The 26,715-nt window shown below is 41.3% G+C and overlaps 1 protein-coding gene across 6 annotated transcripts; it reads right to left on the bottom strand.

The window, feature by feature from the left end:
- Positions 1-228: 228 nt before the first annotated feature.
- On the bottom strand, positions 229-19,450 carry YTHDF1 (YTH N6-methyladenosine RNA binding protein F1). 6 transcript variants are annotated; one of them, XM_075721167.1, is made up of 6 exons: positions 16,150-16,191; positions 15,706-15,730; positions 15,182-15,187; positions 14,110-14,189; positions 7,961-9,487; positions 229-1,189 (listed from the first exon to the last, which is right to left on the bottom strand). In XM_075721167.1, exons 1-6 carry the CDS (start codon positions 16,174-16,176, stop codon positions 1,163-1,165), a joined length of 1,692 nt encoding a protein of 563 aa, XP_075577282.1. In that variant the 5' UTR covers positions 16,177-16,191; the 3' UTR covers positions 229-1,162. The 6 variants fall into 6 exon arrangements, with proteins under 6 accessions (XP_075577282.1, XP_075577280.1, XP_075577281.1 ...); XM_075721165.1 differs by lacking the exon at positions 15,182-15,187; XM_075721166.1 differs by lacking the exon at positions 229-1,189 and having other exon boundaries at positions 7,613-9,487.
- Between the last annotated feature and the right edge of the window lie 7,265 nt (positions 19,451-26,715).

The raw sequence follows: 26,715 nt of genomic DNA, 5'->3' as shown, positions 1-26,715 counted from the left end.
GTGACAGGTTCTCCGATGGTCCCCTCACTCCACAAAAACATGACAGCAAATTCAGTTTCTTAAAACAGGTTTTTTTACTCATCCAACAGAAAAAAAATTAGACATACACACTGTCAATTTTAAACATCTGAGGCATAATCCGTCATATTATCCGTACTATTAGTTCCTACGTTAAAGCTCAGCATTATTGGTATAAAAACTTTAAATGGCATTAGGATTTGGGGAGGGTGGGAGGGAGTAATGAAGGGAAGGATTAAAAATGATCTGCAATTAACTAATAACACCTGAAAGCTGAAACAGGTTTCAACACATTGTCCAAAACCCCTGCAATGTTGATAGCATCACATTATTATTTAATTAAGCTACAAAAACCGTAAAGCAGAATTATGGCTGAGAGAAAGCACCTCGCTCACTCTCGGCAGGATATGGTATAACAAATGCACACTGAAGCACTGGTTAACAGAATGTGAAAGGGAAGTATTTTCCAGAGAAACAATTTCACTGACAATTTGATTTTCTACTAGACAGAAAAATCCAACATGGCGCATTAGCAATTTTAAAAGTGTAATTGTACAGATAAATAAAGAGGCATAGCAGCTGCACAAAGTGATCAGAAATTTATGGTTTTTTCATTTCAAAATTCTGAAGTGCAGTATCTTAAAAGTTTTTTAAATGACAAAAATCAATGTGTGGTTTCTTACTTCCGCCATGAAGAAAAAGGGTTTGGGAGGAGGATAAAGGAACATTTGTGATGTATTCTCCATAATCTCTGTATCTGGCTAGGAACATAATTTGTGCCAAAATAAAGTCTTTGGGAAGCACTGACACTTTAGTATGCTCATGTATAGGTCCACATTAGGTTAATATAACTGTTTACCAACTTAAAAAAATAAACACAGACACACCTTTATTAATGATTTCTACAGAATTTTACATAGAAAAAAAAGATACAAATTAATGCAGATCCACTTGGGCAAAAATAAACTACAATGTACTTAAAGATGCAACAACTTAATTTCCCCTGAACGAGAAGATATATCGGAGCTGAAAGCTTTAGTTTGTCCTGATGCCAGGATACAGCACCAGTATACTTAAATTTTGTTTCTCATAGTCGAATTTAGTATCAGTTCTAGTATATATATCAAACTGTATATGTTTATTCTTATTGTTTGTTTCGATTCTGACGTTCCTGCAAAGAGAAAAAAGTTAAAAGTTAGAAAGAATCTAGTCAAGTGAACAAGCGAAAAGTTTTTAGTAATAGAACAGCACTAATGTGATCCCAAGTATACACTTTGTTAAAACACTGCTGCTACATTTTATAAATATATTGTATATACCTGACAAGCCCAAGGACTTGATAACTTAATATTAAGTGCAGCTTGAAGTGGAACAGCTGAATGAATGCCTGCACAGGCACTTCAAAGTGACAGCAGAGGAAGGTCACAAGAAAGGTATGGAATATCAACATCCCCGAGCAGAAACAGGACCTGCAATATTCTACTTTCTCCATTATTTTAGCTACTGCAGTAGTAGCACAACCAATACAAGAGCAGAAAGGAGATGGTAGATTAGTGAACTCCACAGAACTGATATAATTTTGAAGCACTCAAATGACTTTGGAGTTTAGCCACATTCAATAAAAGCAGGATTTGAGCGCTCTAGAAATTCTGTTCCTAATTACCCCATCTGTTCAGCTGTTCTGGGAGGCAATGTGAAATACTTGACAAGGTGGTAGTGGGGGGGAAATCAGGTGGAAGAAAAGTTATGTGCTTTTGCGTGGTCCGATAAAAAACAGCACAGCTAGACCGAACAACCCAAGAATTTCTAAAAGTGTTCCAGCACAAAGCCAGTACGCTCTCTGAAGTCTCTCAAAAGTTTCTGTTAATCACAAATACTGAAAACAGATAAAGGGAATCTGCGGGATACCTGCAGGCATCCCTCAAGTGCTGTAAATCTTCACCTAACTTGTGCTCTCCCAGCAGTCAGTAGTCACGCATCTGCTCCGATTTAGAGAGCTGCACAGAGCTCACACGGACAAGCTGAGCACCGCAATAACAAAAAAAGGGGCACTTTGTCAGTGTTTCAGGTGCCCCGTAAGTTGCAAAACATGCAGAAGACAGCAAGACAAGTTCAATAACATACGCTGCTGTATCTTTAGGCCCGTGCATTTTTCCAGCTAAGACACCATACAGATTGAACAGAAAGGGTTCGGGCTTACTGTCTGCCATTTCGTCCTACTGGCGTTTAAAACAGACTCTATGCTGCAAAACAGGCATTAAGGACTCTACTTTGTGTACTGCACTTGACATCAATACGGCACCAAATCCTATTTCAAACAAGAAAATTGTAAAATAGCCCAAGCATAAACAACAGTCAACTCCTAAACTAACACCTTCAGGTTTTACTTGTTTTGTGGAATCTTTCTGTGTAGAATTCATCTCAGAATTGTTTCTGTTGCAATGTAAAGCTTATTTGCAAATATACCAAACATTGTAAGTGTGACAGACTGTATTTGCTACTTCAGCTGGTCACAGCATAAAATCAGAAGACTTGGTTGTTTTTTTTTTTAAAACCAGAATATATTCATTTCTGCCTCCAGGCAGAATAATATTAATATTTCCATTTTCATAATAAAATTAAGTCAAAGTCTAGTATAAATTCTTAATCCATGATTTAAGACAGAAGATAGCAAAATTGTTTTACCAAATCAACAAAACAGACCATATAAAGTGGTGTAATTAAAAAAAAAAAAAAATCTATATTCCCCCTATTTCATCTGTCAATGAAAGTCATTTCTTAGTCATAGAGTATCAGAACATATTAGGTGTTACGTGTTCTTAATGAAAAGAACTTATGGCTGCCTGACTTCAAACAAAAGGTGGTTAGAAAGAATCTGAAACTGAATTATACCAACCCCGTTTTCAGGCTTCCAAAATAGTATCTGTTCCATTTCTAAGGTGGCAAATCTCCTTTACTCTGCTTCACTGCCCTACCACGCTCACCAGCCTGTTCTTTCCCATTGTCACCCTACAGAACTGATTTTTAGTTTTCTATGTAGCCATCTACTGACCCTCTTTAAACATCGAACTCTTCCATTCTCATGGGCTAGTCCCACATAAAGAGACGACAGGCTAGCACCTGAGTCTTCTACCTGGTACCGAGAAAGTATGCTCATGGCATTCAGAGACTCAGCTCAGGCTTTGCATTTGTAATTCAGTAAAAAGTGCTATTTATTGAGCAAGTTATTAAACAGTTCCTCCTACCTTGCTGCTCGCTTTCTCTCTCGGGGGCTAATCTGAGTCTTCCTTTTAAAAAGTGTCTGAAACCATATAAACTGACGGGGAGGAAACTGATGCAACAATTCTTCGTGCTCTTGAGCATGGCTGCTTTTCAGAAGCTCTAACTCTCAAATTCTCTTCCTCACTGTTATTTAGCACTACTGCAAGCAAGAACAAGCAGTTTTGTAAGGACTAACAAAGCTTTGTTCATTTTGGTTCTGAAGATCCATCTGGAGCCTTCATAGTTTCTTTTCTCCAGGGGAATTCTCCAATATCTCACACAGGGGAGCTCCGTTGCACACTTCTTCATGACATGAATACGTATAGTCTTCAGACACAGGAAAAACAGGTTTTCACAAAACCTGCAGAAGCTTCCATTTTGGAGACACTCATCCCTGTCAAACTTTTGTTCCCTTTGCCTGTCTGAAGTAGGTGTCAACCTTCCTACTAAACTTTATTTGTTAAGGTCAGTGGGATGAAAGCATTCATCTTCTGACACACAAATATAAATGTTATCTTTATATTAGGAAATACAATTAATATGAATCTTAAAATAGAAATGTTTTTAACTAGTTCTGGAGGAAGGACAATATTCCATCCTTAAAAGTTCCGCATCAATGAATGTGTCCACAGAAAGCATACCGAAAGCAAATACTGACACAAGGCTAGAAGCAAATGAGTAGTGGCCAGCAGGAGCAGGGAGGTGACTGTGCCCCTGTACTCGGCACTGGTGAGGCCGCACCTGGAATGCTGTGTCCAGTTTTGGGCCCCTCAGCACAAGAAGGACATTGAGGGGCTGGAGCGTGTCCAGAGAAGGGCAACGGAGCTGGGGCAGGGTCTGGAGCACAGGGCTGGTGGGGAGCGGCTGGGGGAGTTCAGCCTGGAGAAGAGGAGGCTGAGGGGAGACCTTATTGCTCTCTACAACTCCCTGAAAGGAGGGGGCAGTGAGGGGGGTGTTGGGCTCTTCTCCCATGTAGTTAGTGATAGGACGAGAGGAAATGGGCTCACGCTGTGCCAGGGGAGGTTTAGGTTGGATATTAGGAAAAATTTCTTCATGAAAGCATGGTCAAGCATTGGAACAGGCTGCCCAGAGAGGTGGGGGAGTCCCCAGCCCTGGAAGCGTTCAAAAAACGGGCAGAGGTGGCACTTCGGGACATGGTTTAGTCTGGTCTACCCTTGATTGGTTTAGTGTGGACTTGGTAGTGTAGGTTAATGGTTGGACTGGATGATCTTAAAGGTCTTTTCCAACCTAAATGATTCTGTGATTCTATGAGTATTTCTAAGTGCCAACATGCACTAGCTAATGCTTTGCAATATTTCATCACCCAAAAGGAGAAATGGGAAGCTTAGTGATTTAAGAGCTTTCCAAGATGAGACTACTCAGCTCTTGCAGCACAACACCAAGGTGTAGACCTTGGAATAGCTGACTGCCTTGACACAGATCAGAGGTGACAGCCCAGCAGTCCACTACAGTAACCATGGCCATCTAGTTAAATACAGATCTGCAAAGACAAACTGCTGACAGCAGATCATCTGTCCTACCACATGAAATGCAAATAAAAATACCAAAATCTGCAACAAGTTTATTTTCTTTACAAGCTTTTCACTTTGGAAGACAACTTTGTTAAGACTACACAAGCATGTTTCTAGGGAATATTAATAATTAATGCCACATTATACTATATTTTCTTTTTAAAGATGTTCTCTCACACATGTTGCAAATTTTTTACATTTTAAGAGCATGAGCTTTGATGACAGAAGTTGCTCTCTTTGTGGATACTGTAGTGGCCCTGGAAAGTGACTGACAAATGCTGAGAGGGTCAGGAGAGATTTTATGCCGCTCACTCTCTTGCTATTTCATTCCAGACACCAATATCCTTCAATTACTCCTTTCCCAGGGTCTGGGTCACCAGACTGGGCTTCAACAGTTTACGACCATGGCAAATCAAAAGCCGGACTTATATCCCAGCATGAACAAATCCTCTCTCAATTCTATGTGATGATACAGTGCTTAAAGCAATGCTGGTAACACTGATGAATCTTTGGCACTTCAGTGAATTGCATCCAGCATTATACCTGCCTAATCCACATTTGATGATTTGGTGTTAACGCAGAGGTTCCTTGATCAGTTAAACTCGGAGAGCATGCGCTGGAGCTTCCTCTGCACACATTAGTTAAGGAAATACTGGCTAGCAACAAACTGTAACCATCCAGAGAAAAAGAACCGAAATGCTAGTGGCTTACATTGTAGAGATTACACAAAGTTATTCTTCCCTACTACATAGTTGTGTATAAATGAAATTAAAGCATTCAAACACCCCACGTGGAGATTTTTAAGAATTCTGGCCCTTTGTAATCACGACAGCAGTGAAATGGAAGCACAGAATTTCAACAAGTAATTTTACTGCTAAACAGAGTATAATGAATAAAAACCACAGCAACTTGAAAACCAATTAAGATGGCACATATATAAACAACCATCCGAAAATGTCAATTAGGTCATAAGATACCTTAACTACCAATAAGATTCTTCAAAAATTGTCACAGGAAGGTTAACTTTGCATTAACAGGAAGGCTTCAACTCCAATAGCACAAACTTCTCAACAATAGGAAATTTAATTGTGTACGTTGTGTACAAAGAAACTCTTCTAGTAATCAGTTGGACTTCTAAAATTTGTTTAGTCAATGAAGGGGAAAATATTAATGTTCCAGACAATAGTTTTATAGAATGCAACCCGACAAGCAGTATCTTATATTTCATTCCCTCACTGTTGATCTGCTTTACCTCTCTAGCGCTATTATCTTCCTCAGTGTACTTCAATTGTCTGTATATTGTCCTATTTTCTAAGCTATTCGGAGGAATGTTAAATTAGACTTCAGAGTTTATTTTCTGAATGCGTCATACAAGCTAGAGCCTCAGTTTTAAATGAGGCAGAAAAATTGCATTATTTTGAAAAACTGATCCTGTTATAAAGCAGTGACCTGGGTAAGAATATTGTATCAGCACTTGAACTGAAAGTGGGAAATAGCTGTGTGTGTGAAAACTTCAGCCCCGTGAGCTACTACTACAAGGCAAAGGAAGTTCGGCGTTCACTACGCAGCTGTCTGGATCTTCCTCAGGCCACTAAGTTAACTGTTCAAGACGACCAGATCTCCCATCACTTTCCAAGTACTCTCACTCCTCAAACATGCACATTATCTTCCCCTCCAGACTTGGCAGCAAATCACAGCATTAAAAAAGCAAACAATCACTGTAACAAAACCAAAAAACAACCACGCCATACACCACAAACACCAGACAAAGGAACCCAGGCCTTCTGACTTATTCAAGATTCTCTCCTACATAAGGGAACACCTCTCTTCAAGAGACAGGTTGCATTAAATATTGAATTGCTAATTGTCTACTGAAGGAATGAAGTGTTGAAGTAAAGGCTTTTAGGTTTTAGCCTGTGGAGCTCCCACAAGGAGTATACAAGAAAAAACTTCAAATCTTAAGCTCTCCTTCCTTGCTGTGTTGAGGTATGCTATGCACATCGTATCTGATGGCTAGGAAAAGTTGAGCTAAAAAGTTCTTAAGACACTGATCTCATTTTCTCTTGTAATTTAAGGGCACATTCTATAAAGACAGTTTAAAGCAATTTTATCTGCGCTTTTAAATGGCAATAAAACCTTTAAAATGGCAACTTCAATTCCAGCTCCAGGAACAGGCATTAAGTCTTTGCTTCAAAAACATTTTGAAGCAAGTGTGAGCTGCACTAAACTAGCCTGTCAAGTAAATGCTTTATCTGAAACACTATACAAAAAAAACCGTCTATGAAACTATCTGTATCAAGCAACTTCAAGTGTTACTTAGCTAGTAACTACACATCCCAACACCTATTATTTTGTCAGTCCATTACTTCCAGGCTGCCTAGAGAAAGGCATTCTTGAAACAGAGGTCATGGGATGGATAAGGACAGATGTCTCTTGCAGCAGACAGAGCCATGAAAGCGTACGGAAGTTCTTACTACACTTTCACAGTTACTGCCCAAATTTCTCCCACTACCTCTTCACTCAAAACTTCAAGAATTAGTAGACAGCTTACACCTGGGAACTGAAAACATTTATTTACCCAAATAATAATACATGTGACTTCAGCAGCAGAAACGCAATCTTTCTAGCACTATTCCAGGAATTTTATGCAACTCTTCCTTTTCCAGAGAGATCAACTGAACAAACAAGATCAGGCTTTCTTGCTCTTAAAGGTGATGTACAAATTTCCAATGCCAACACAGGTATCAATTTTAATAGCCCAGTTCCAGTCAGTGTTAGAACACCTCATATCTAAGGCAAAAAACTTAAGTGGCAATCATTGGCAGAATCCAATTCTGAAAAAGTAACTATTTAAATTGTTAATAAACTAGCAAAGATAAAAAAATGAATCAAACTCCAAAAAACTGGACATAATGTCCTTTACCTGCATTATTGCTTAACTTTCTGCTTTGAAACCCATTAGCTATGAAATTGTCACAGACAAATAAGCATCAGTTTGTTTTTTGTGTTGCTGAACACACATAAAACCATCAAGTTGAGATGTATTAAAAACATTTCAAATGCCTACTTACATTTTTTTCCACCATAGCAGCCTTCACATTTCATTTTCCCCATATCTGTGTATAAAATAAATTTTTTAATAAGTTTACCTTCCGCACCACCTCCTCCTCTTCTTGGCGCTTTTCATAATGAGAAAAGTCATCAAAGATGGAGGTCGTGTGCTTGTAAGTAGCAATAATTTTAAGCACTTGTTTTGCTTTTTCTAGGGGCACCTCCTGTGTATCACGGGAGTTTGTAACGGGTTTGTTGTCATTGTTCTCCAGCCTGATGTGTCGGAGCTGGTTGTTGGGCACATCCTTCACAAAGATCCACTTGACATCAAACTTCCCCTTCCACTTGTCCTGAGACCAGACACCTGCACTGGTGCCATAGTCCACAGGCGATTTCATCTCTGCTACTCCACAGAAGTGTCCACTGCCATTGACACTGAACAGCAAGTAGACCGGACCCTTGCTATTCATGGACCGAAAAGCACTGTCCAGGCGTTTGTTGCCATGTTCCGTACTACACCAAATAGAATACTTAATGGAACGATGAATATCATCCTCAGAATAGCTCTTTATTATGAACACACGTCCATTTTTAAGGTTCCATTCAAAATCTTTAGGGTTATAGCTGTGAGCAGCTTTCAGTTTTTCAAGAACAGGATGGGACTCGCCACTTGGAACAGGGTTAGGCTGGGTACTGCCAGCCGAGTTGCTGTCGTTACCAGTTCCTCCACTTTGGCCAAAAGCTGCGTTTCTGTTGCGAGGAGCTACCCAGCGATTTTGGGGTGGCTGCTGAGGGGTCTGATACTGCGGCTGAGTCAATGGAGGAGGCTGAGTTGGAACAGGCTGAACAATTTGTTGCTGTGGCTGTGGGACAGACTGAGGAGAAGGTATCTGTTGGGGGGCAGGAACTTTTGCCACAGGACCCTTATTGTCCCAAGTACCTATATCCATATTATGCTTTATAGGTGGAGGAGGCAATGCTCCTCCAATTACAGGTCCAGTTTTTGTTTTCATTTTAGGCTGTGGTTTCGCAGGCTTGCTAGCTATAGCAGCCCAAGAAGTTGGTTTAGATACTGGCAAGTTTACATTAGACCCACCATTACCAGAGAGGGCACCTGTCATCCCGGCACTGTTGACAACAGAACCTACTGTTTTCACCGCAGAAGTTGTAACATCTCCACCAATCTTAAGTCCAACCATTCCCTGTTCAATACTGTTCATTCCAGGAGCTTTATTTAATGTATCATTATGAAATCCTGTTTGTCCATCCACAATGGTACCGCCCAGGGAGCTAGGTGGGTAGCTGTAGCTGCTCCCATATGCTGAACTTTGAGTCTGCTGTCCTTGGGATCCGCTTGTTCCCCAAGCCGAGAAGGCAGGATTTTCAGGGAAAAAGTTAAACCGGTGTTGATAGATATTATTTCCCAGACCCCCAGGCTGTCCAAAAACAGCATCGTGCATAAAATGATGATCTCCATTACTGAGCTGTCCATAGGTGGTGAGATACGGGATAGGAGGATCTCCTCCTGTAGACCATGGTGCTTCACTGAGAGAATAGGGGAACCCAATAGATGGTGGATAATAACTGGACAGGTAAGGATCAGTCATTGATGGATAGCTACTGTTCTGTTAAAGAGAGGAAAAAAAAAGGTAACTTCAGATATAAAAACACCCCTTCGTTTATAAACAGCCACAACACTGCTCATCACCAAATAGAAAAGAACAATAGAGACAAGGTAAATTTCTAATTACAGATCTTAGTTCACACTCCAAGACAGATTCAGGGCTAAATTGCAGCATCTGGGTATTTATAATACGCCCCAGGACTAGTGGCTCACAATGAGGTTAGTACTTGAGATTTTGAAGCCATGTAGGATTATTTACGTTACTACAGGTATTTTGTGGCTTCTTCTAGAATTATTTAATCTACCAATACCCCAAAATATTTCAAAGAACTTGTGTAACAATATATTTTTATGTCTCACAGAACGAAGGACATTTAGTATTTCTGGATCCCTACATGGGAGAAATTTTACATTAAATTACTTTAACATGACAGCACATAGAACAGAAAATATGATTACAGTCCTCATTATGGAATTGTTTTGAGGGGCCAACAGTCCCCGACAAGCAAAACATACCTGAAGTGGTAAAACATGCAAAGGCTACTTCTGATACAGACAGGACCACGTGCTAAGAAGCATGCCAAGTTTGCTGTAAGCAGACCTAACAACTACAAACAGAAATTAAGGCGACTAGTATACTAGAGCAAATATATGTAAATATGGCATGTGATACATGCCATCCAAACTGTTTGAGAAAGACCCTATTCAGCTGTTTGCAAAAGTCTGTTCCTCCCTCGGTAGTAAAGTTACAGATGTGCAAGACTGTTTCTGACTGTCCTTCCAAATGGGCCATCTTTTCCTCTCTATGAAATAAGAGACTGACTGCTTATAAACCAGCGGACCCCCTTTGAAATTCTAGCTTTTCCTCCCTTTCAACTGCCACTTGGACCGAGCTGAGAAGCCTTTCCTTCCACTCTAAATCCTCTGCCAGCACCTGATTTTGAAGCATTCCATGTGCTTCTCATACTCAACAATGCAAAAGAACAAATACAGACTATTCTAAAATTCGGTTTATTCCTCTTTAAAGAAACCTGAAGCATATATATTGGAGACCTTCCAAACTGACACTCTAACTGTAATTACCCATGAGGGGGAAGGAAGGTCAACATCTCCTGTCAGTGAGTCAAACAGTAGCTAGCCTTTCCTTACTCGTGGAGAAAGATTCTTTTACGAAGAGGAACTAAGATTGCCTTCAAACTGCAAGATTTCAAACTTGGGGGGGGGGGGGGGGGGGGGGGGCGGGGGGGTGGAAATATCTGCAAAATCAGCAAAACTGCACTGGAGCTTCAGTCATTTTTCCAAAAATCAGATTATTTCTCAGCTCATTCAAAGAATGAAGTAAAACGCCTCCTTGCTGAAGATAAGCATAATACCCAACTGATACACAGTCATTTGTATTGCTCATTTTCCAATGACTCCCTTCCGTGACACCCCAAGCCAGAGTAATTCAATATCCTTACTTTCCACATACAGAATACTATAAAATGCCTCCAAGGCTTGCATACAGTACTGCAACCGCTTCTGAGACTTCAACAGCCTAAATCCAGTGTTATCAATTCAAAATAAATAATCTCTGCCACTGTTCATGCTGCCTTTATTTATGTGCAAATTCTATCATTAACAAGGGGTACACAATCCACCTTCCTATGAGAAGACCCTCTAAAATGCATTAAATTTTCTGAGCCTCCCAAGCTAAAATAATCAATATTTAGCATACGAAAACATTGTTTTTCTTAAAGACTTTGAGATTGCTATGTTGTATCTCAAAGTGTTAATTTAATATTAAGAAAAATGTATAAACAAATGCAGGTGAAAGGGAGGAGACATAAACAGTTCTTCAGAGATACTTGCGTTGATTTATTCTACAGGTTTAGAATTAAGAAAAAAGAATAAGCTAGAGAAAGCAGGTGTTTTGTCCCTAAGAATATTTCTGCTAAAGGATTCTAGACAATTCCTGCGACTGTCACCTCCTGTCACACAGCCTGTAAAGTTTCCACAAGGATTCTAACAAGATTAAAGGAAAGTTTCAGCAGACATCCTTACAAAACATTCAATCTGTTTTGACTGGCTTTATGCCAGAGTGTGTAAAAGACAGCCTGACAGAAGTCCTTCACTGCAACAGCAGTACATTTATTTCAACAAACTTATCCTTGACCTTTCTGCACCCTTCTGTATTTTTTTTTTTTAAATAAAAAAAAAACCCTAAGCCCCAACCGTTCTGTTAATTAGGAAGGGAACCCTTCTTTCTCACAAAGTATGCTGCTTGCTAGTAATTCCCTGTTACTTATGAATAATCTTTTGGTTCTGGATGACATTACATGGGGGATGCCTTTCCTGCTTTGAGTATAACTTTGTATATGAATACTCTACTTCACTCGGCTCCCTTTAAAAGTACTTTTAGCATGCTTTATAACAAAAAGCTCTCTCATCTCAAATTTTATCTGTATTAACTACTGCTACTGGGATGCTAGAACCTTTATGGAAAGAAAAGAAGGTACCGCTACTTAGGAGTGGTTTTCAACAGAAAGACAGGAGACATTTATGTTTTATTTGATTATATAACATACTTGTGTTAAAGACTAACTTGTATTTTTAAAATAGGAAATTAACACAATACTGCCAACCTATACCTGATCTTGGATGTCAAATATATTGTTGTATCAGCTGGGGTTTTAATTTCTTAAAGTACTTTTAAAATATCCAGTTGGTTTCAAATCTTTTTTTGTAAGGCACTTATATTTTACAGTAATTTTAAAGGGTGAATAAATCTGACTAAATAACTAGATAATAAGGCTTTGTTCAGAAACCTGGTTGTCTTCAGTACAAAATCTCAGTCCTAATTAACGCTACTGTCACTTTCCACTTAAAATTGTAAGATGACCTACACAATTGTTTCTTGTAGCATGCCGATTTCTTACTGCAGCATAAGCAAATTGGTCAGTTGAGCTACACTTTCATGTAAGAAAACTTTATTAGAATTATGGAAATTCTAACAGTCATAGCAATTTTTCCACTTAAACCTAATAACTGTGCTTGTTGACAGCTAAGACAAATTTCCTAGAATTAAACTGTAATAGATGGTTCTACATTTTTTCTATATGAAGTCTAACATTCAGTATATTTCACATTAGAAAAATAGATCTTGGGTTTAAGTAATTAAAATTACATACAAATGCGATGAAGTAGAATTTAATAAAAAAATTAGAGAAAGGTGAAAACCTCAAATTCTTTTCAAGACTAATTTTGCATTAAAAAAGAAAATTTTACTTCCTTTCCCCCCCACACAAATTTCCTGCTTTTATCCCTGCTACGGTATATTAATTCCAGAGAAGAGGGAATGCTTCCCATTAAAACATTTTAACTTTGCATAAGTCTGGAGAACACGTCTATGCTGCAGAGGACTAAGAAGCTTCGCTTGGGAGCCGGAACCTACACAGCGCGGAGCTCAGAAGACAATTTATGTTGTCATATAAGCACTTGTCCTGACTTCCACAGTGGTATGTCTCAATTGCTTCCAGGATGGAAACGAGCTGAAGTAGATCTATATTGTGCTAAAGCTGGCACCCTTCCCAAAGGGTGCTACGATCCAAAACAAACTCGTAACACACTTCCATCTGACTGCCCTAACAAAAATGTTTAATACACCCTGAAGATAACCAATACGCAGTACATGAATTGATACTGTTTGCTCTAGTGTTCAAGATTAAATCACAGTGTCCACAAATGAAACAGAACAGCACATTATATGTTTTTTTTTTTTTGGCATGCAGAATACTTTTCCAAGCAAGTTCAGTGATGTCACCAATATTAAGTGGTACCCGTCAGCTTCAGGCTGAACCATAAACTTCCCTTTTAAAAAGACAACACTTAGCCTTTCTGCCAAGAAATAATAATGTACCTCGGCAGGTGCCTCTCTGAAATGGCGTTTTACATTTGTGAAAGAAAACTTTTTGCACCTCCAGTTTCTATACATTTTGTTCAAAGATTTGAATGTTAAGTCAAAAATTACTTCAATTAAAACATATTTTCTATTATAATGGTATTTAAGTCACAGATGTTGATTTAACATACATTACAATGAACTGCATTATATTGAGAGTTTACATTACAGTGCCTTACTCTTAAAATAACACATTTTTAATTCTTAAGATATTTCAAAGGACATGAAAGAACAATATTTGCTGAAGTGTAAAAAGCAAGTGGGACACCTCTACAACCTATCTGGAAAGCATCAAAAACAAATTTCAACTACGCTAATTTCTAGGATTATACAAATTATACAAATCAGGAGAGCCCAAAAGCAGAACCTTCTGAGTCCCACAGGCACTCATCTATCAAAGCACTGTAAGATCAAATAGTTTGTCACAGTCCAAGCATACCAATAACCTGCAATTTGAGGAGCAGTCAGCAGACACTAGTTGGAGCATTAACTTCATTTTCACTTGTGGCCATCTGGATATGCAGGGTACTATTAGCTTTGTGAGCACAAATGGTAGCTGTACTACCAAGTAACACAGCACGCTAGTCGTTTCTTTTTAGGGAATTTGCTCCCTCAGCACAACCCTATGAATTGAGTACCAACAGCATGCCTAAGACAAAAACCTAAGTTAAAAATACACTGACCTGATTTGACTGCCCGGAAAGGTAAGGTTCAAAATCGTTGTCATGAACTGTATCCTTCTGATGTAACGAACCATTTTGTACTAGAAGAAAAAGGTTACAACATATTATAATACTGCTTAGTAGCATTTCAGTAAAGAGTTCCACCCTGTGTTATTTTATGAAAAGCTGTATTTCTTCTTCACAGCATGAAGACTCATAAAAAGACCAAGGGATGACATTTTTCCTCCAAATGGTTTCTCTTTATATTACTGCTTATAAAACTACATTTGAGTAAATTAAAAAAAAAAAAAATCTTCTGCAGCCAAGAGTGAATAGACAACTCATGTGAATTACCTCTGAACAAAAAAAAATAATTACTGACAAGAATTTTATGAAAAATATTGGGAAACAACATCTATTGCTCTGGTCCATAATTAGAAGTCTCAGAAACTAATTCACAGTTCTCCCAGCATGTGTTATTCACTGCTTCCTTAAGTTGGCTAAAATAAAATGAGGTGAGGTTACATTTAGTTATGAAATAATGACTAAGTGCCTTGATATCCCAACATTTTCTGGAAAATTTAAGTCTCAACTTTCTCACATGTAAAAGAGAGATATCTGCCATAATCAAAGGCCTACTTGAGCGTAAATCAGCGTGAGAAAAGCATTCAAAACCCATTCCTGAAAGATTTACAAAACCAAAACTGTTACTAGGTCACTCAAAGCAAGCAAATGAAATTATTTTAAGAAATAAGGTCAAACACATTATGTGATAGTTGCTTTATTTACCTATTTCATAGAACAGCTAAACTAAACTAAAACTAACACCACACCAAACAGGATGTTTAGCAAAAAAGTTCAGGAATTTACCAGAGTATTTCTGCCAAGTTTGTCAGGGAGAGTAGAGGTAAAAGAGTATTACAAACATAAGAAATAGCATCAAACTTTCTGTAAGTAGAAGTAGCTGGATTTTTACGGCAGGTTAAGTCATATTAAAAAGCAGTTATGAGTTGAATATTGTTAGTTTCTAAACCTAAACAGTCACACACTTCTTAGCAACCACAGTAATAATCAAGGCATTTTCTTAGATGACTTGTTACTAAATTTAATTTCAAACAAAGCATGGGAGTTACCATAAAAAGCTTATTATTTCATCAGAAGTTAACTATTTTTTATTTAAAATTCCTTAAATAATTACGTTTGTAGGCTTGTATATGACAGCTAGAACATACACCAGTCAACAGCGGACCACTAGCACAACTGTATTCATATAGCAGCAAGAGACTATGCAAAAGTATGTAAAAATATATATTGACGAGGCGTTTCCTTGTGACTTGATGTAGAAATCTGCTTTATTTTAGGGAAACGTAGACCATTATTATGTTTAGCACTAACAGACAGTGCTTCCCACTTTAAGCTCAGTAGCATTAAGTGGGATGCAAGCAAGCTTGTACAAATACCAGTTGATGTTATTTTTGAAACAAAGCACAACTTCCTTTGTTCCAGCTGTTATCCACACGGACCAAGAGCAACATCCTTCTGCTCACCTACAGGTACCTGCAGAATTCACCTCTTACAGTATCAGTTTAAACGACCGGATCTCAACACCATCCTCACCTTTATTGTCCTGTCCTTTCGGTCTCTGAGAAGCCACGGCACACGATGGGGTAAAGGAAATGAAAAAAAAAAAAAAAAAAAGGGGGAAATAAAAAAGTTAATTTTAGAAAAACGCTTATATTATCACTGCAAAACACACAGCTTTTGAGGAGGGCCAAGAGGCTCACAAAACGGCCAACAACTTAGCGGGGCTGGTCTGAAGCGGGGCCGAGGAGCGCGCTGCTCCTATCGCGCAGCACCGGCCTGCCTTGGAAATGGCCACGGCCCTCGAAAGGCAGCGGGAAGGCGCCGTGCCCACGGGGGACGTTAACGAGAAAGACGGAGCTCCAAAGCAGCCGGGAGGGCGAGGAGAAGCCTCCCCCGGGGCAGCCGCAGGCTCCGGCCTGCGAGGGAACCCCCCCGGCGGCGGGCGGGGAGGGGCAGGCCCCGCGCCTCGCCGCTTACCTGAGGGTCAACGCTTGTGGCAGACATAATTCATGTACAGGGCCGCCGTGGTTCAGCAGAGGGCCGGGGGGAGAAGGCAGGGCCGCTCGGCGCGGCGCGGAGCTCCGGGGCCTGGCGGCCGGGCGGCGGCGGCGGCGGCGCCTCTCCCCTCAGGCGGCGGCCGGGAGGGGAAGGGGCCGGGGCCGGGGCCGAGGGGGAGGGCAAGGGGCCGCTGGCAGGCGCGCCGCCGCTCGGCGCCTCCTCAGGGTGCCCGGGGGGCGGTAGGCCGGCGCCGGAGCCGCGCCTCGCCTCGCCCTGCCGGCCCCGTCTCTTCACATGCCCCCGGGCCGCGCCGCCCGGGCCTGCCCCGCCGCCGTCGGGCCGCAGCGAGGGACGGAGCCGGAGCCGCCAACTCCAATGGCGGCGGGCGCCGGGCTGCGCTGACGTCAGCGCCGAGAGCGCGCGGGGCGCGCCGGGAAAGCACGGCCGGGCGCGGGCGGGGCGGCGGCGGAGGGCGCGCGGAGCGCGGCGGCACCGGGCGCGCATGCGCGGGCGGGGCGGGGCGGCCGCCTCCCCCTCCCTCTCCCCCTCCCCTCTGGCCTCCCCGGCCCCGCTCCCTGCGGCCCCGGCCCCTCGCCCTTCCCCGGCCCCTTCGGCCCCCGCTCGGCCGGTGCGCGCCGGACCCGAGCCCCGAGCTCCGGCCGTGCAGGCGCACTCGGGCCCGGGCGCTGAGGGAGGCCGGGCCCCCTGGCAGCGGCCCGCGGGGGCTGCGGCTGCGGCCCTCTGGCAGAGCCGCCGGCGGCTGCTCGCCCCGGGCTTTCCTCTCAGGTTAACTCCGCTCATTTTCCTTCCGGCCGCTGTTTTGCAGAGCCGGGGTGAAATCGCGCCCCCCGCCCCCGTACGTAGCTTGAGTCGATTTCGGCAGGGCCCAGAAGTAGCCGGTGGCTTTCAGGGAGACTTGGCCTTTGCCTGCGCGCCCTTCCGAGGGAGGGTGAGGAAGCGAAGCAGCACGGAGCAAGCCGCCTGAATTGTGATCCTTCAGCGCTGCTTTGTGCCAGAGTCGGATCTCTAACTTGGAGGGAGGGCTGGCTTAAGGAGAAATCGGATTAAATGAAAGCAGTGGCCTTTTACTTCTAGTATTTGGGTTCTACCTCGTTAATGATTGCAGTTCTGCTTCTTGTACATAGTGGTTTGGGGTTTTTTTACTTGTTTTTTTCTGAATAGGTGCAATACCTAATGACCAGAACTGTTGCCACTTAATAGTTTTCAGGTCCTGCTTAGGATCCCTTGGTCAAGATACAGTTTGTGGGTGCTGCACGGAGCACAAGGGCAGTTCCTGCCCTCCCTAAGCTCCTGCGGTTTATTTTATGTACTGATTATAATACAAAAGCTGGCGTGACGATCTGCCTCAAATCTATCTGAGTTCTCCTGACCAAATAATTACTGTCTTGTGATGAAGCAGAAATCAACATGGTTTTGCTTTCTTATTACTTGTAATATGGTAACACCCAGAGCCCCTGCTGTCCTGCTGGCTTACGAGCATAGTAAATGATAGTGCACTCAGTGCCCGGTTAGAGTATGGTGCTCTGGGAGCCTCTTACGCCACAACAAAAGAAAATACCATTGCGGTGCTTCTAAACAACACTGGTACCAGATGACAGCAGCTAAATGAGATTTGTAGAATAGAATTTCTTTTGACCTCTTTGGAAACCAGCGTAGTAAAAGGATTCGTAACAAAGAATTTTCGTTGATTAACAGTATGTCACTGAGATTATCTTCTGATGTGTTACACAGGTGTCTGACATCTGTTTGGAGAATGGAGATAATTGTCCTTAAATTAGCCAGAAACCTGATTTTTTCTTGAAGGTGTCAAATACCTGCAGAGATTTAGTTTGGTAAGTCTGCCTTTGAACATACCTCTTGCGTAGGCTTCTTGACACAAACATGCACCATTTACAGTTTCTAGGTATGAGCAATATAAGGACATATTTGAGAGAAAGACAAATCGAAATCAGGCCCTCAGCATGTGTGTAATATATTGTGTTATTGCCTGTGGTAAGAACTTGAGGCCAAAACTGGGCCTCGTACCAACTTGTGTGATGCTTGTATCCAGTCTCATTACTGTGTTCACAAGTAGCTAGAGCTCTGACCAAAGTAGTTAAGACTCTGCCATGCCAGAAGGTAGTTCCAGAAGTTACAAAGCCTTACTTGTAACATCTCTGTGCTTAATTTTGGAGGTAAAAGTAGCAAATTCTAGTTGTCATGAAAGATACTAAACAATGCAATCATCCTTTCCTTTAGATACAGTTAAAACCAGAGTCTTCTCTGTGTTTGCATGTTTGGAAATTGTTAGTCTGAGTTTGTATTTATTATTCTAACAAAAGGTCTGAAATGAATAGTCCACTTTCTTTTGTCCTTTTTCTGATCAGTCATCCAGAGGTAAGGAAGAAGGGATGGTGCATTACTCCTCAGCAGCTGGAGATGCTTTAGGTTCTTTGTTTGGCTTAGGTAGCAAGTAAAAATTAGCATGTTTTATCTTAATTCTGTTTGCCATACAGTATAGCTGCGGACAAAGTAAGTCTGTGCTCTTGAGAGTCCCTGGATGAGCTGGAAAGGCTGTCTAAAGAGCAGTGCTTCAAAAACAAATGTGAGAAAAAAGCGAGCAGCATGGCTAGAGAGAGGGGAACATCTGGAAGGAAAAGGGAAAGGCTTGTCCTGGAGACTTGGGTGATGGGCACTGCTCTGAAGTCCATGTGATTGTGTATGTTCACTAGTCTTGATATAGAAACTATGTGACTATGAATCATCCCAGCCATGAGTGTATGTAGGCAGAATGTTAGAACTGTATTTGCTTCAGCATCCTACGGTACAGGGGGCTAAAGCTATTAGCCATACCTGTTATTTTAGATTCAAAGACAGAGCATGTCAGGCTTATATATATACGCATATGTATGTGCCTAAATCCATGTTTGTGTGAACTTTTTTTTTTTCTTTTGCATTAGGAAAATGTGGGTTATTGCTTCTTCCTGGTGACTTTAAGCATGATCTTGTCTATCCATTGAGAAGTACACAATCTTTTAGAAACAAAACCAGTAAGACGAGAAGTCTCAGTTGAAGCATATAGATGAGGCAATATTCCAAATGATATCAACTTGCGATACTCTTGGAGTGTACCACTGTAGCCTAGGGGGTGACACGGCTTTTTGTTTGGTGTTGGCTTTGTTGAGAGAAACGTGGTGGTATGTTCTTCTCGTATAAGAAAAAGTTACGGGTATCTTTTTCTTCCTTTGCTAACACTCTCTGAAATCTCAGAAGAGTTCATGTGTAAATTACAGAATACTACTTTTTTTTTTTTTTTTTTTTCAAATTTAGATTTTACAGGGATTTTCTGCAGCCCTGTCTGCTATGAGCAGGGGGGTAAAATCAAGCGTTGCCATGCTGGAATCATCTCCTTCCTGCACCCCACGCCCCTGTGGAATGTAACCAAAGCGAGGATCCAATTTTAATTTCCGTCATTTTAGGGTGAGAAATAAAAGCAGCCACGCAGAGAAATAGTATCTGTTTTTCTCTCCTGTTTTTCATGTCACTGACAAATTGTTTGTGAAAACATGAGAAGGGAAATCACATGCAAAGAGTGTGGCCTGTGAACAGGTGTCATCTGACATCATCGCCACACACGCTGTTCTTTGCAAACAACTTCATTGAAAACCTGTAGCAAGGAGCTCAACTGAGCAACGACTGATCACAAGGACTCACCCATGTCTCCCTCTTGATCTGCATCATTGTCTGCTCTTTGTTGCTGTTGTCATGTAGTTTCCATTAAATTTTAAGGTCAGTCTGTCTTTGCTTACTTGTTAGAGTACGGTCACCCATTTTTCACTTCAGCTTTTTGCAGTGTCCTTCAGGTTGGTCTGTTGTCTTTCTTCTTCATCTCTCAATCTTGCTCTTGGTTACTGATACAGGGACAAAATAAACCTATTCTGAGCCAATTTGTGTGGAGGAAAACAGATGATTGCTAGTGTGAATAGCTCAAGAATAGATCTTTCTGCCTGGCGTCCAGGCTATATTCAGGCAGCTAGGCACATCTCTCTACAATAAAAACACGTTCCAAACTGTAATAGAATTTAATTGGAAAAATCAGATGTTCCGTGTTCCTTGATGGCTGATTTTCCACCAATTAAAAAGTAGGACGAACTCCATTACAGTCATAATAATGCCTAACAAATCCTTCTTTAAAGGTAATTAATGGCTGAATGGTGAAATGTACATTAGTCACAAGCTGATAGCAACCTCTTCTGAAGAGTTGTTAGTTTTATTTGTGAACAATTTGGAGTAGCAATGCCACCCAGTTTATGTGAGGCTGCACGTCTTCTGTTCCTGTATCTCCTGCCAGGCTTTGAGTAGGTAGAGGGAACAGCGCAAGCGTGGGGCTCCTCCATGTCAGAATCAGAAGGAATCAGGAAGCGATCGGAGTCAGTGAGAGGGAGAGGCAGGAATAGAGAGGAAGGAGAAGCACAAGTTATCTTTGGGGAAACAGCCAGATCCTGCTCAGAAAGGGAGAAAGAGAGGGAATATCATTCATGTTTTCCATGCTCACTCTGGGAATTGTACTTGGCCATCCAGTTCACTCCCGAAACTGTAATTCGTATTCCTGATCCCTGTGCTGCTGCTCAGCCCTCTAAGCACTCTGCTTGCTCTTTGGATATCACATTGATCTGCTGAAAACTGAAAATAGTTCATTCAGTTTGGGGCAGCACTGAATTTTTACAGATTTTTTTTAAGTATTCAGAATGTTGTGGGAAACAAAACCCCAAGTAGCGGGTGGGTTTTGGTTTTGTCCTTTCTTTCTCTTTTTTCCCCATGATGTTTTTTGTTCACTGGGAAAGGCAAGAAGGGGTAGAAAACCAAATCAAGGAAAAAAGACCCTTGAAAAAGAAATTCCCAAATTTTTCAGCTCCGAACGCCATTTAGAAAAATAAAAAAGAAATTGGTTTCTGCAACCAGTTACCTTTTGACAAAGCATTGAAGAGTTTTCAGCCCACTCTATCTTCTCTAGCAGAAATATTTTTTATGATAGGCTGGACACTGAAATCGTGAAGTTATGAAACAGTATAAGACATAGGAATGGCTTGTGGCAGAAACACTTTAATTTTCCTCGTTCCGAGGGACTAGCATGTTTGCTTTTCTTTCAGATCACAGTAGGATTTGAAGGTCAGTTCCTCTATTGATTTTTTGTGTATCTGCTGTGCTTTGCAGATTTTTCTTTTGCTATGTACAGTGTTCTGTTCCTGTGGGCTGGTATATTAATAGTATTTGATTTTAAGCACTTTCATGAATCACGTTGCAAGCTACATTTGGCTATTCCTAACTATTACAATACCTGAAGTTTTGAGGCAATCAGATGCTATGGTGGTGGAGGCCAGAAGAAAGAATTAGGGGAGGAGACCGAAAGGTTCAAATCCTTAGGAAATAACTTCACAAAACATGTATCTGTTACTCACCCGTGCATTAGTTCTGGCAGTATATAGTATGTGTATTTACTTTATAGCAACATTTTTCAGGCTTCTTGAATTAATGATTGTTAATGTTTGGAGGAATAAATCATTTATTAATGTGTTACATTTGTTCCTCATTATTATTGAGAAATCCAGTGAGGAAAGTGCAGCGAGGGAGATGTTGATAGGCAGAGAAGACCGCTTTAGATATATAGCAGTACTCCTTACGGTAAAAGAATGAACCTCAAGCTGGATGAAAAAGCAAAGTGAGACTTCTGAGCTTTGCCCTAAGGGAATGACTTTGTGTTTGTCTCTGGTGTGCGCAGTCACTTTTCAGTGTGTCTTGTCTTTATTCACTGGGTTAGACCACGCTGCCTGACCACAGCGGATTTGTTTTATGGATGCCTTGGAGATTTTACTGTTGCAGGAATTAGGAGACTTAGGAGAGCAGCAGAGTGCAGGTGTTTTGCTGCAGGATGATACCAGCTGGCCATTCAGCATGAAGGAAGATGAAGGACGATGGACAAGGAAGAGGCAGCCAGAAGAGGAAAAGCAAGGGCCTAAATGGAGAAACGGAAGCAGTCACCTACTTCTACGGTTACAAATTTAATGATTTTGTCTACTCTGCTTCAGGCTGGAAAGCAGTTATATCACAAGGTCTGAACGTTTTATTCTGAAAAATGGATCCTTGTCTTCATAGAGTGGTTAACAGCAGTTCTGAGCAAGTGGGAACAGGAATTATGCCATAAATTTCCCTCATATCTAGTCCCCTTACGCATCAGTTGCAGTGGCAAGCTATGGCATCTCTATTCGTGTTCCCAGCCTCTTTGCTTCTTCGATAACGCCAAGCACACAGAACAGCTTCATCCCCTTACAGCTGTGTAGAACCTCGAGGTTAGAGATGCTGAACTCAGCTGGAGTTTTTCCAGGGGCTCCAGTCACTTCAGCCCTCTCGAGCTCTTCATCATGCTGTCTCCAGCTATACTCTAGCCCTTGTTTATTGACTGCTTTCCTTCCAAATCAGGATGATATCAGCAAACATATTTTTGATTAATTATGTTTACATTCCTTTCTTCTTGGAGTGTTTCAAATCACTGTCTAGTATTTTTTTTCCAGTTATGCTTGGGATGAGCTCTGCAACGTAGAAACTACGTTTCTCATACTGTTGATCGTTATCACTGATCTGTCCTGGACTCCTGGTCGATGCTTACTGATTCCCACATTTGTTTGTCATCAGCTCATCACACTCTTCACTTTAAGAAGCATTCAGAAGTTCAGTAGGACATCTTAATTCTCTGAAAAGGAACTAAAAATGTATAGGAATTGCTAAAAAAGATCAATATTAGTTGCATGCAACACATTTCTGACTATGTTATTTGCTTTCAAAATTTTGGTGTGCCAAAATAAAACCCCGTCATTTATCCATGGTGACTTATTTTTAATTGCTCTCAGCGCCAGACTCGGTGTCACTTCCTCATCTTCTGCTACAGCCATCTCACTAGTCCTGAGCTTTTCTGTGTTGGTGAAATGTTCCCTCCAAAATCACATGAGTGTATCCCCACAGAAAACCAACCTTAAGCCTGCCTTGAAGCTTGCATGATGAAAGAACGCGACGCAAACAAAAAAAAAAAAACCCTAATAATGGCTGCCAGAATCGGTCAAATTTTGTAAATTAACTTAGAAGCTGCCTTTCAGCTCGTCTGAGCTTTTATACAGCTTTTCCCTCTTTAAGAGTCACCCTGGGGGCTCCCCTAGAACAAGCGGAATTGTACAGGCTTGGCGCTTCAGTGCCCCTTTACCACAACGCTCTGGTGCATCAGTGCTACCCTGGGCCGTCGCAGATGGCGTGAGCTTTGCGTGAAAGCATCCCTGATCGCTGGTGAGGCCAAGGCGTGGCTGCGAGGAGGGCGGATCAGGGAGCCTACCGTGTTCCCAGCCCTCCCGAGATCACATTCGAGAAGCGAGGTGGTTATAGGCAATACAAGGTGAGATCATTGCTTGTAAAATGCTTCACAAGATCAGAACTATCGATCGTTCGTATCTATTAACAGGTGATTTGCTACAACCCATCAGCAGAGTCCCCAAACAGCCTCTGTGAAAGGGATTTTGTTAACTCTGTATCTTATATTTTTAGGACACAGCCTTCAAAAATCAATATAGACTTATAAAGAATAGGATCTGTGGAGCAGATGATAATGTGCAATTACATATAAATTCATTACGGACAAAAAAAAAACCCACAACCCACATTCGCTTGTTAACAAGATTCTGTAAATTTTGTTTATAAGCACTGCCCTCTACTGCTCAGGGATTTTCATTAACACATATTTAATTACAAAAAGTTTCAACACTGTTCTTTTTAATTAAAAAGTTTGTATAGGCTTGCCTGTAAGAAAAGGGCTCTGGATCTTTTTTCTTAAAAGAAAAATCCTAATTTATCATTTTTTACAAACACAAACCACCTGTGTTCTTATGTTAACACGGAGAACTTATGTTTTGTCAAGCACGTAGTTTAGAATAAGCTGCCTGCATCTTCTCAGGCAGAAAAGTGGTAGAGGAAAATACATTTTCAAGTAATTGCATCTTTCAAAACTAGCCTTAAAATCCTTCATTCTGAATTGTGACCGCAGGAAGGCGAAGGAATAGAAAGATTTCAAATTGTGAAGATGCGATGGTAGCGAAAGAGTCAGTGCTTATTCCCAGAGTAAAGGCAACGTCATGTATTCAGGCTGTCTTGAGTAAATTCTTGTTGCTAGTGCCGGTTAATTTTATAGTACATTTTCTTGAAAATTGGAAGGTGCAGAACATAGATGTGTGAGAGCAGGCTGAAAAAGGCACAGCAATGCTGTTCGTGCAGTCCCAGCCTGCCTGCAAGGGCGAGGGGGGCTGTCACCCTCCGTAGGCAACTGCTGTCCTGCCCCTGTGTGACGTACTCCAGCGTGTTTCACACACGTCATAGCTTACGTCTGGACGGTCTGAGCGTACGATTGTGTTCATTTCCGTTGTTATATTGATAGAAATTAAAGAAAAAAATCGTGGATGTGGTAGCAAAGGTACTATAGCAAGATAGGAGGATTGCAATCAGTGTGTCGTAGGAGTCACGATGTCATGACTGATGCTATGCTGCGTTTTAACAAGATCACAAGGTTTGGTTGTTACTTCTTTTTTTTTTTTTTTTCTCTTTCTTTTTTAGGGGCCCAAACAGTTATTTTCTGGAGCAAGTTTGAGCTTAATGCTGTGGTGACTCCCACTGACAAAGGTGAAATGTGGGCTGTTCAGCCAGTGGAGGATTTCAGCACAAACCCAAGCAGCTGGGGGGAGCGAAGCGTTAGCAACGGGCTCTGTGCCAGGTGGGGTCGCTTGCCCCTTGCAAGGGTTTCTGCTGCTTTGAGAAAGGCCTCTGCATTGCCTAGAAGAGAAGGGGACCTTGAAGCTTGTGGGGTTGGGAGAGTTTTACTTCTTGGAAGTATTGTGGGGGTTTTTTTGAGCACTTTGCAGGTAAATGTCTCTTTTTTTGTGGGGGGGGGGGGGGGGGGGGGTTTGGTTTTATTGTGTTAATCATAGGGAATTGTTGATATTAGCTGTAAGATTGCTTTGGAAGTGTATTACTACGTAGGTGTAAGTAGTGGATTGTGGGAGAATATTGGCTTTTAGTGGTGTTGTAACTATTTAAAATAACAATTTGGTTTGGAGAGCCTTGTTAGCCAGGCTAATGGATTGTCTGCAGAGCGTATAGATGTCTTTAATGCAGGTAAACTGTAATGGGTTTCTTCATAAACAAAAGACTAAAATATTTGTTCTCCTACACTGCATCTCTTATTTGAAAAAAGCTTGATTCAGCTGTTAAGCTTTTGGGCGGAAAACCTCATTTTCTTTCTTTGTGTCTTGCTGTGAAGCTTGCTCTGATGTGTACTTCTTAAGTGGAAGTAGGCTAAGATAACTTGGTCACCTTCTAGGTGGAAAACGGCGCTTGTCATAGTTTAAGAAGAATAGATTTTGTTTTGTTAGGGCCCAAGATGAGAGCAATGCTGTTACTGTGGAGCTGTGCCTAATGAACAAGTCTCTCTGTTGCTTCTCTGTGTTTGGAGAGCAAAATGTGCTGCGCAGGCTAAAAAACTGCATGCTCCTAAGTTTGCTTAGCTGGCAAATTCTGCTGCGTATCAGTGACTAAATAGGTTTTTTTTTCTTTCTGCATGGATTTTTCTTTATACCAGTGGCAGAGTTCTTGAGTAACTACTGTATTAAATGAAGCACAGTTTCTAAAAGAAACTTCTGGAGCCTTCTTTCCTTACAACTCTGGTTTCTGTGATGATATTTATAGAAGAAAACTCTAGTTGCTAATGAACTTTCTCTTCCTTGCTACCTTCTACTGGGAGAGGCACGTGGTTGAGCAAGCTTGCTTTTGTTTTTAAAATCTCACTAAATGCGTAATACCTATAAAGGATGGATTTATTAACTCTGGCTACAGGTCTTGCAACTGAGATGCCCTGTAAGGTTGGTTTGTTTTTTTTTTCCCCGCCCAAATGTGCTGCAGCACTTAACTAAGAGGAACAGTACTTCAGAGATGCTCGTGGCCTGAGTGCCTCTTAGCAGTCTCTGTGACCGTGTTTGCTGCAGAGGAGCTGCTGTACAGGTGGTCTCCACTTGATTGCTTTTTACAGTGTGCCTGTTCAAAAGAGCACACTGCACTAGTTATCTGTTATCTTAATACTCTGGTGTACCAGCTTTGAAATGCCATATCTTTGTGGGGGTGGGTTTGGGGTTTTTTTTTTCCTCTAATTTAATATTTGCCTGTGTGATGTTTTGGGTCTGTGTGCTTATATTGCTTAGCTCTGATAACCAGTTGATAGTTAGCACTTTGTTGGGATGAATTGACCTACAGAGTTAGGTGGTGAGGGGATTTTCAGGGCACTTAAATTAAAAAATTGATTTGATTGCACCTCCTGCTTAGTCACATGTGTAGTGACTTCACTCTAAAGGAATTCCTTTGGAGTGATTAGTTAAATTGATCCTGATTCTCAGTTGTGTAATTGTATGACCTTTTGAAAGTGTATTTGCCAGCCATATAGAAAGTATTACAAGCAGTAGTTGA

The sequence above is a fragment of the Pelecanus crispus genome, chromosome 14 (genome assembly GCF_030463565.1).
Source record: "Pelecanus crispus isolate bPelCri1 chromosome 14, bPelCri1.pri, whole genome shotgun sequence".
Taxonomy (NCBI): domain Eukaryota; kingdom Metazoa; phylum Chordata; class Aves; order Pelecaniformes; family Pelecanidae; genus Pelecanus; species Pelecanus crispus.
Note: the sequence above shows the minus strand (reverse complement) of the source record. Positions and strands in the feature narration are given on the sequence as shown.

Excerpts from the sequence above, each read along its gene's own strand:
- YTHDF1 (XM_075721166.1), bottom strand. The coding sequence starts at position 16,176 with ATGTCTGCCACAAGCGTTGACCCTCAG. Across the intron at positions 15,731-16,149 it reads CCACAAGCGTTGACCCTCAG|AGACCGAAAGGACAGGACAA; the intron begins GTAAGCGGCGAG and ends GTGGCTTCTCAG. Across the intron at positions 9,488-14,109 it reads TTTCCGGGCAGTCAAATCAG|AACAGTAGCTATCCATCAAT; the intron begins GTCAGTGTATTT and ends TCTCTTTAACAG.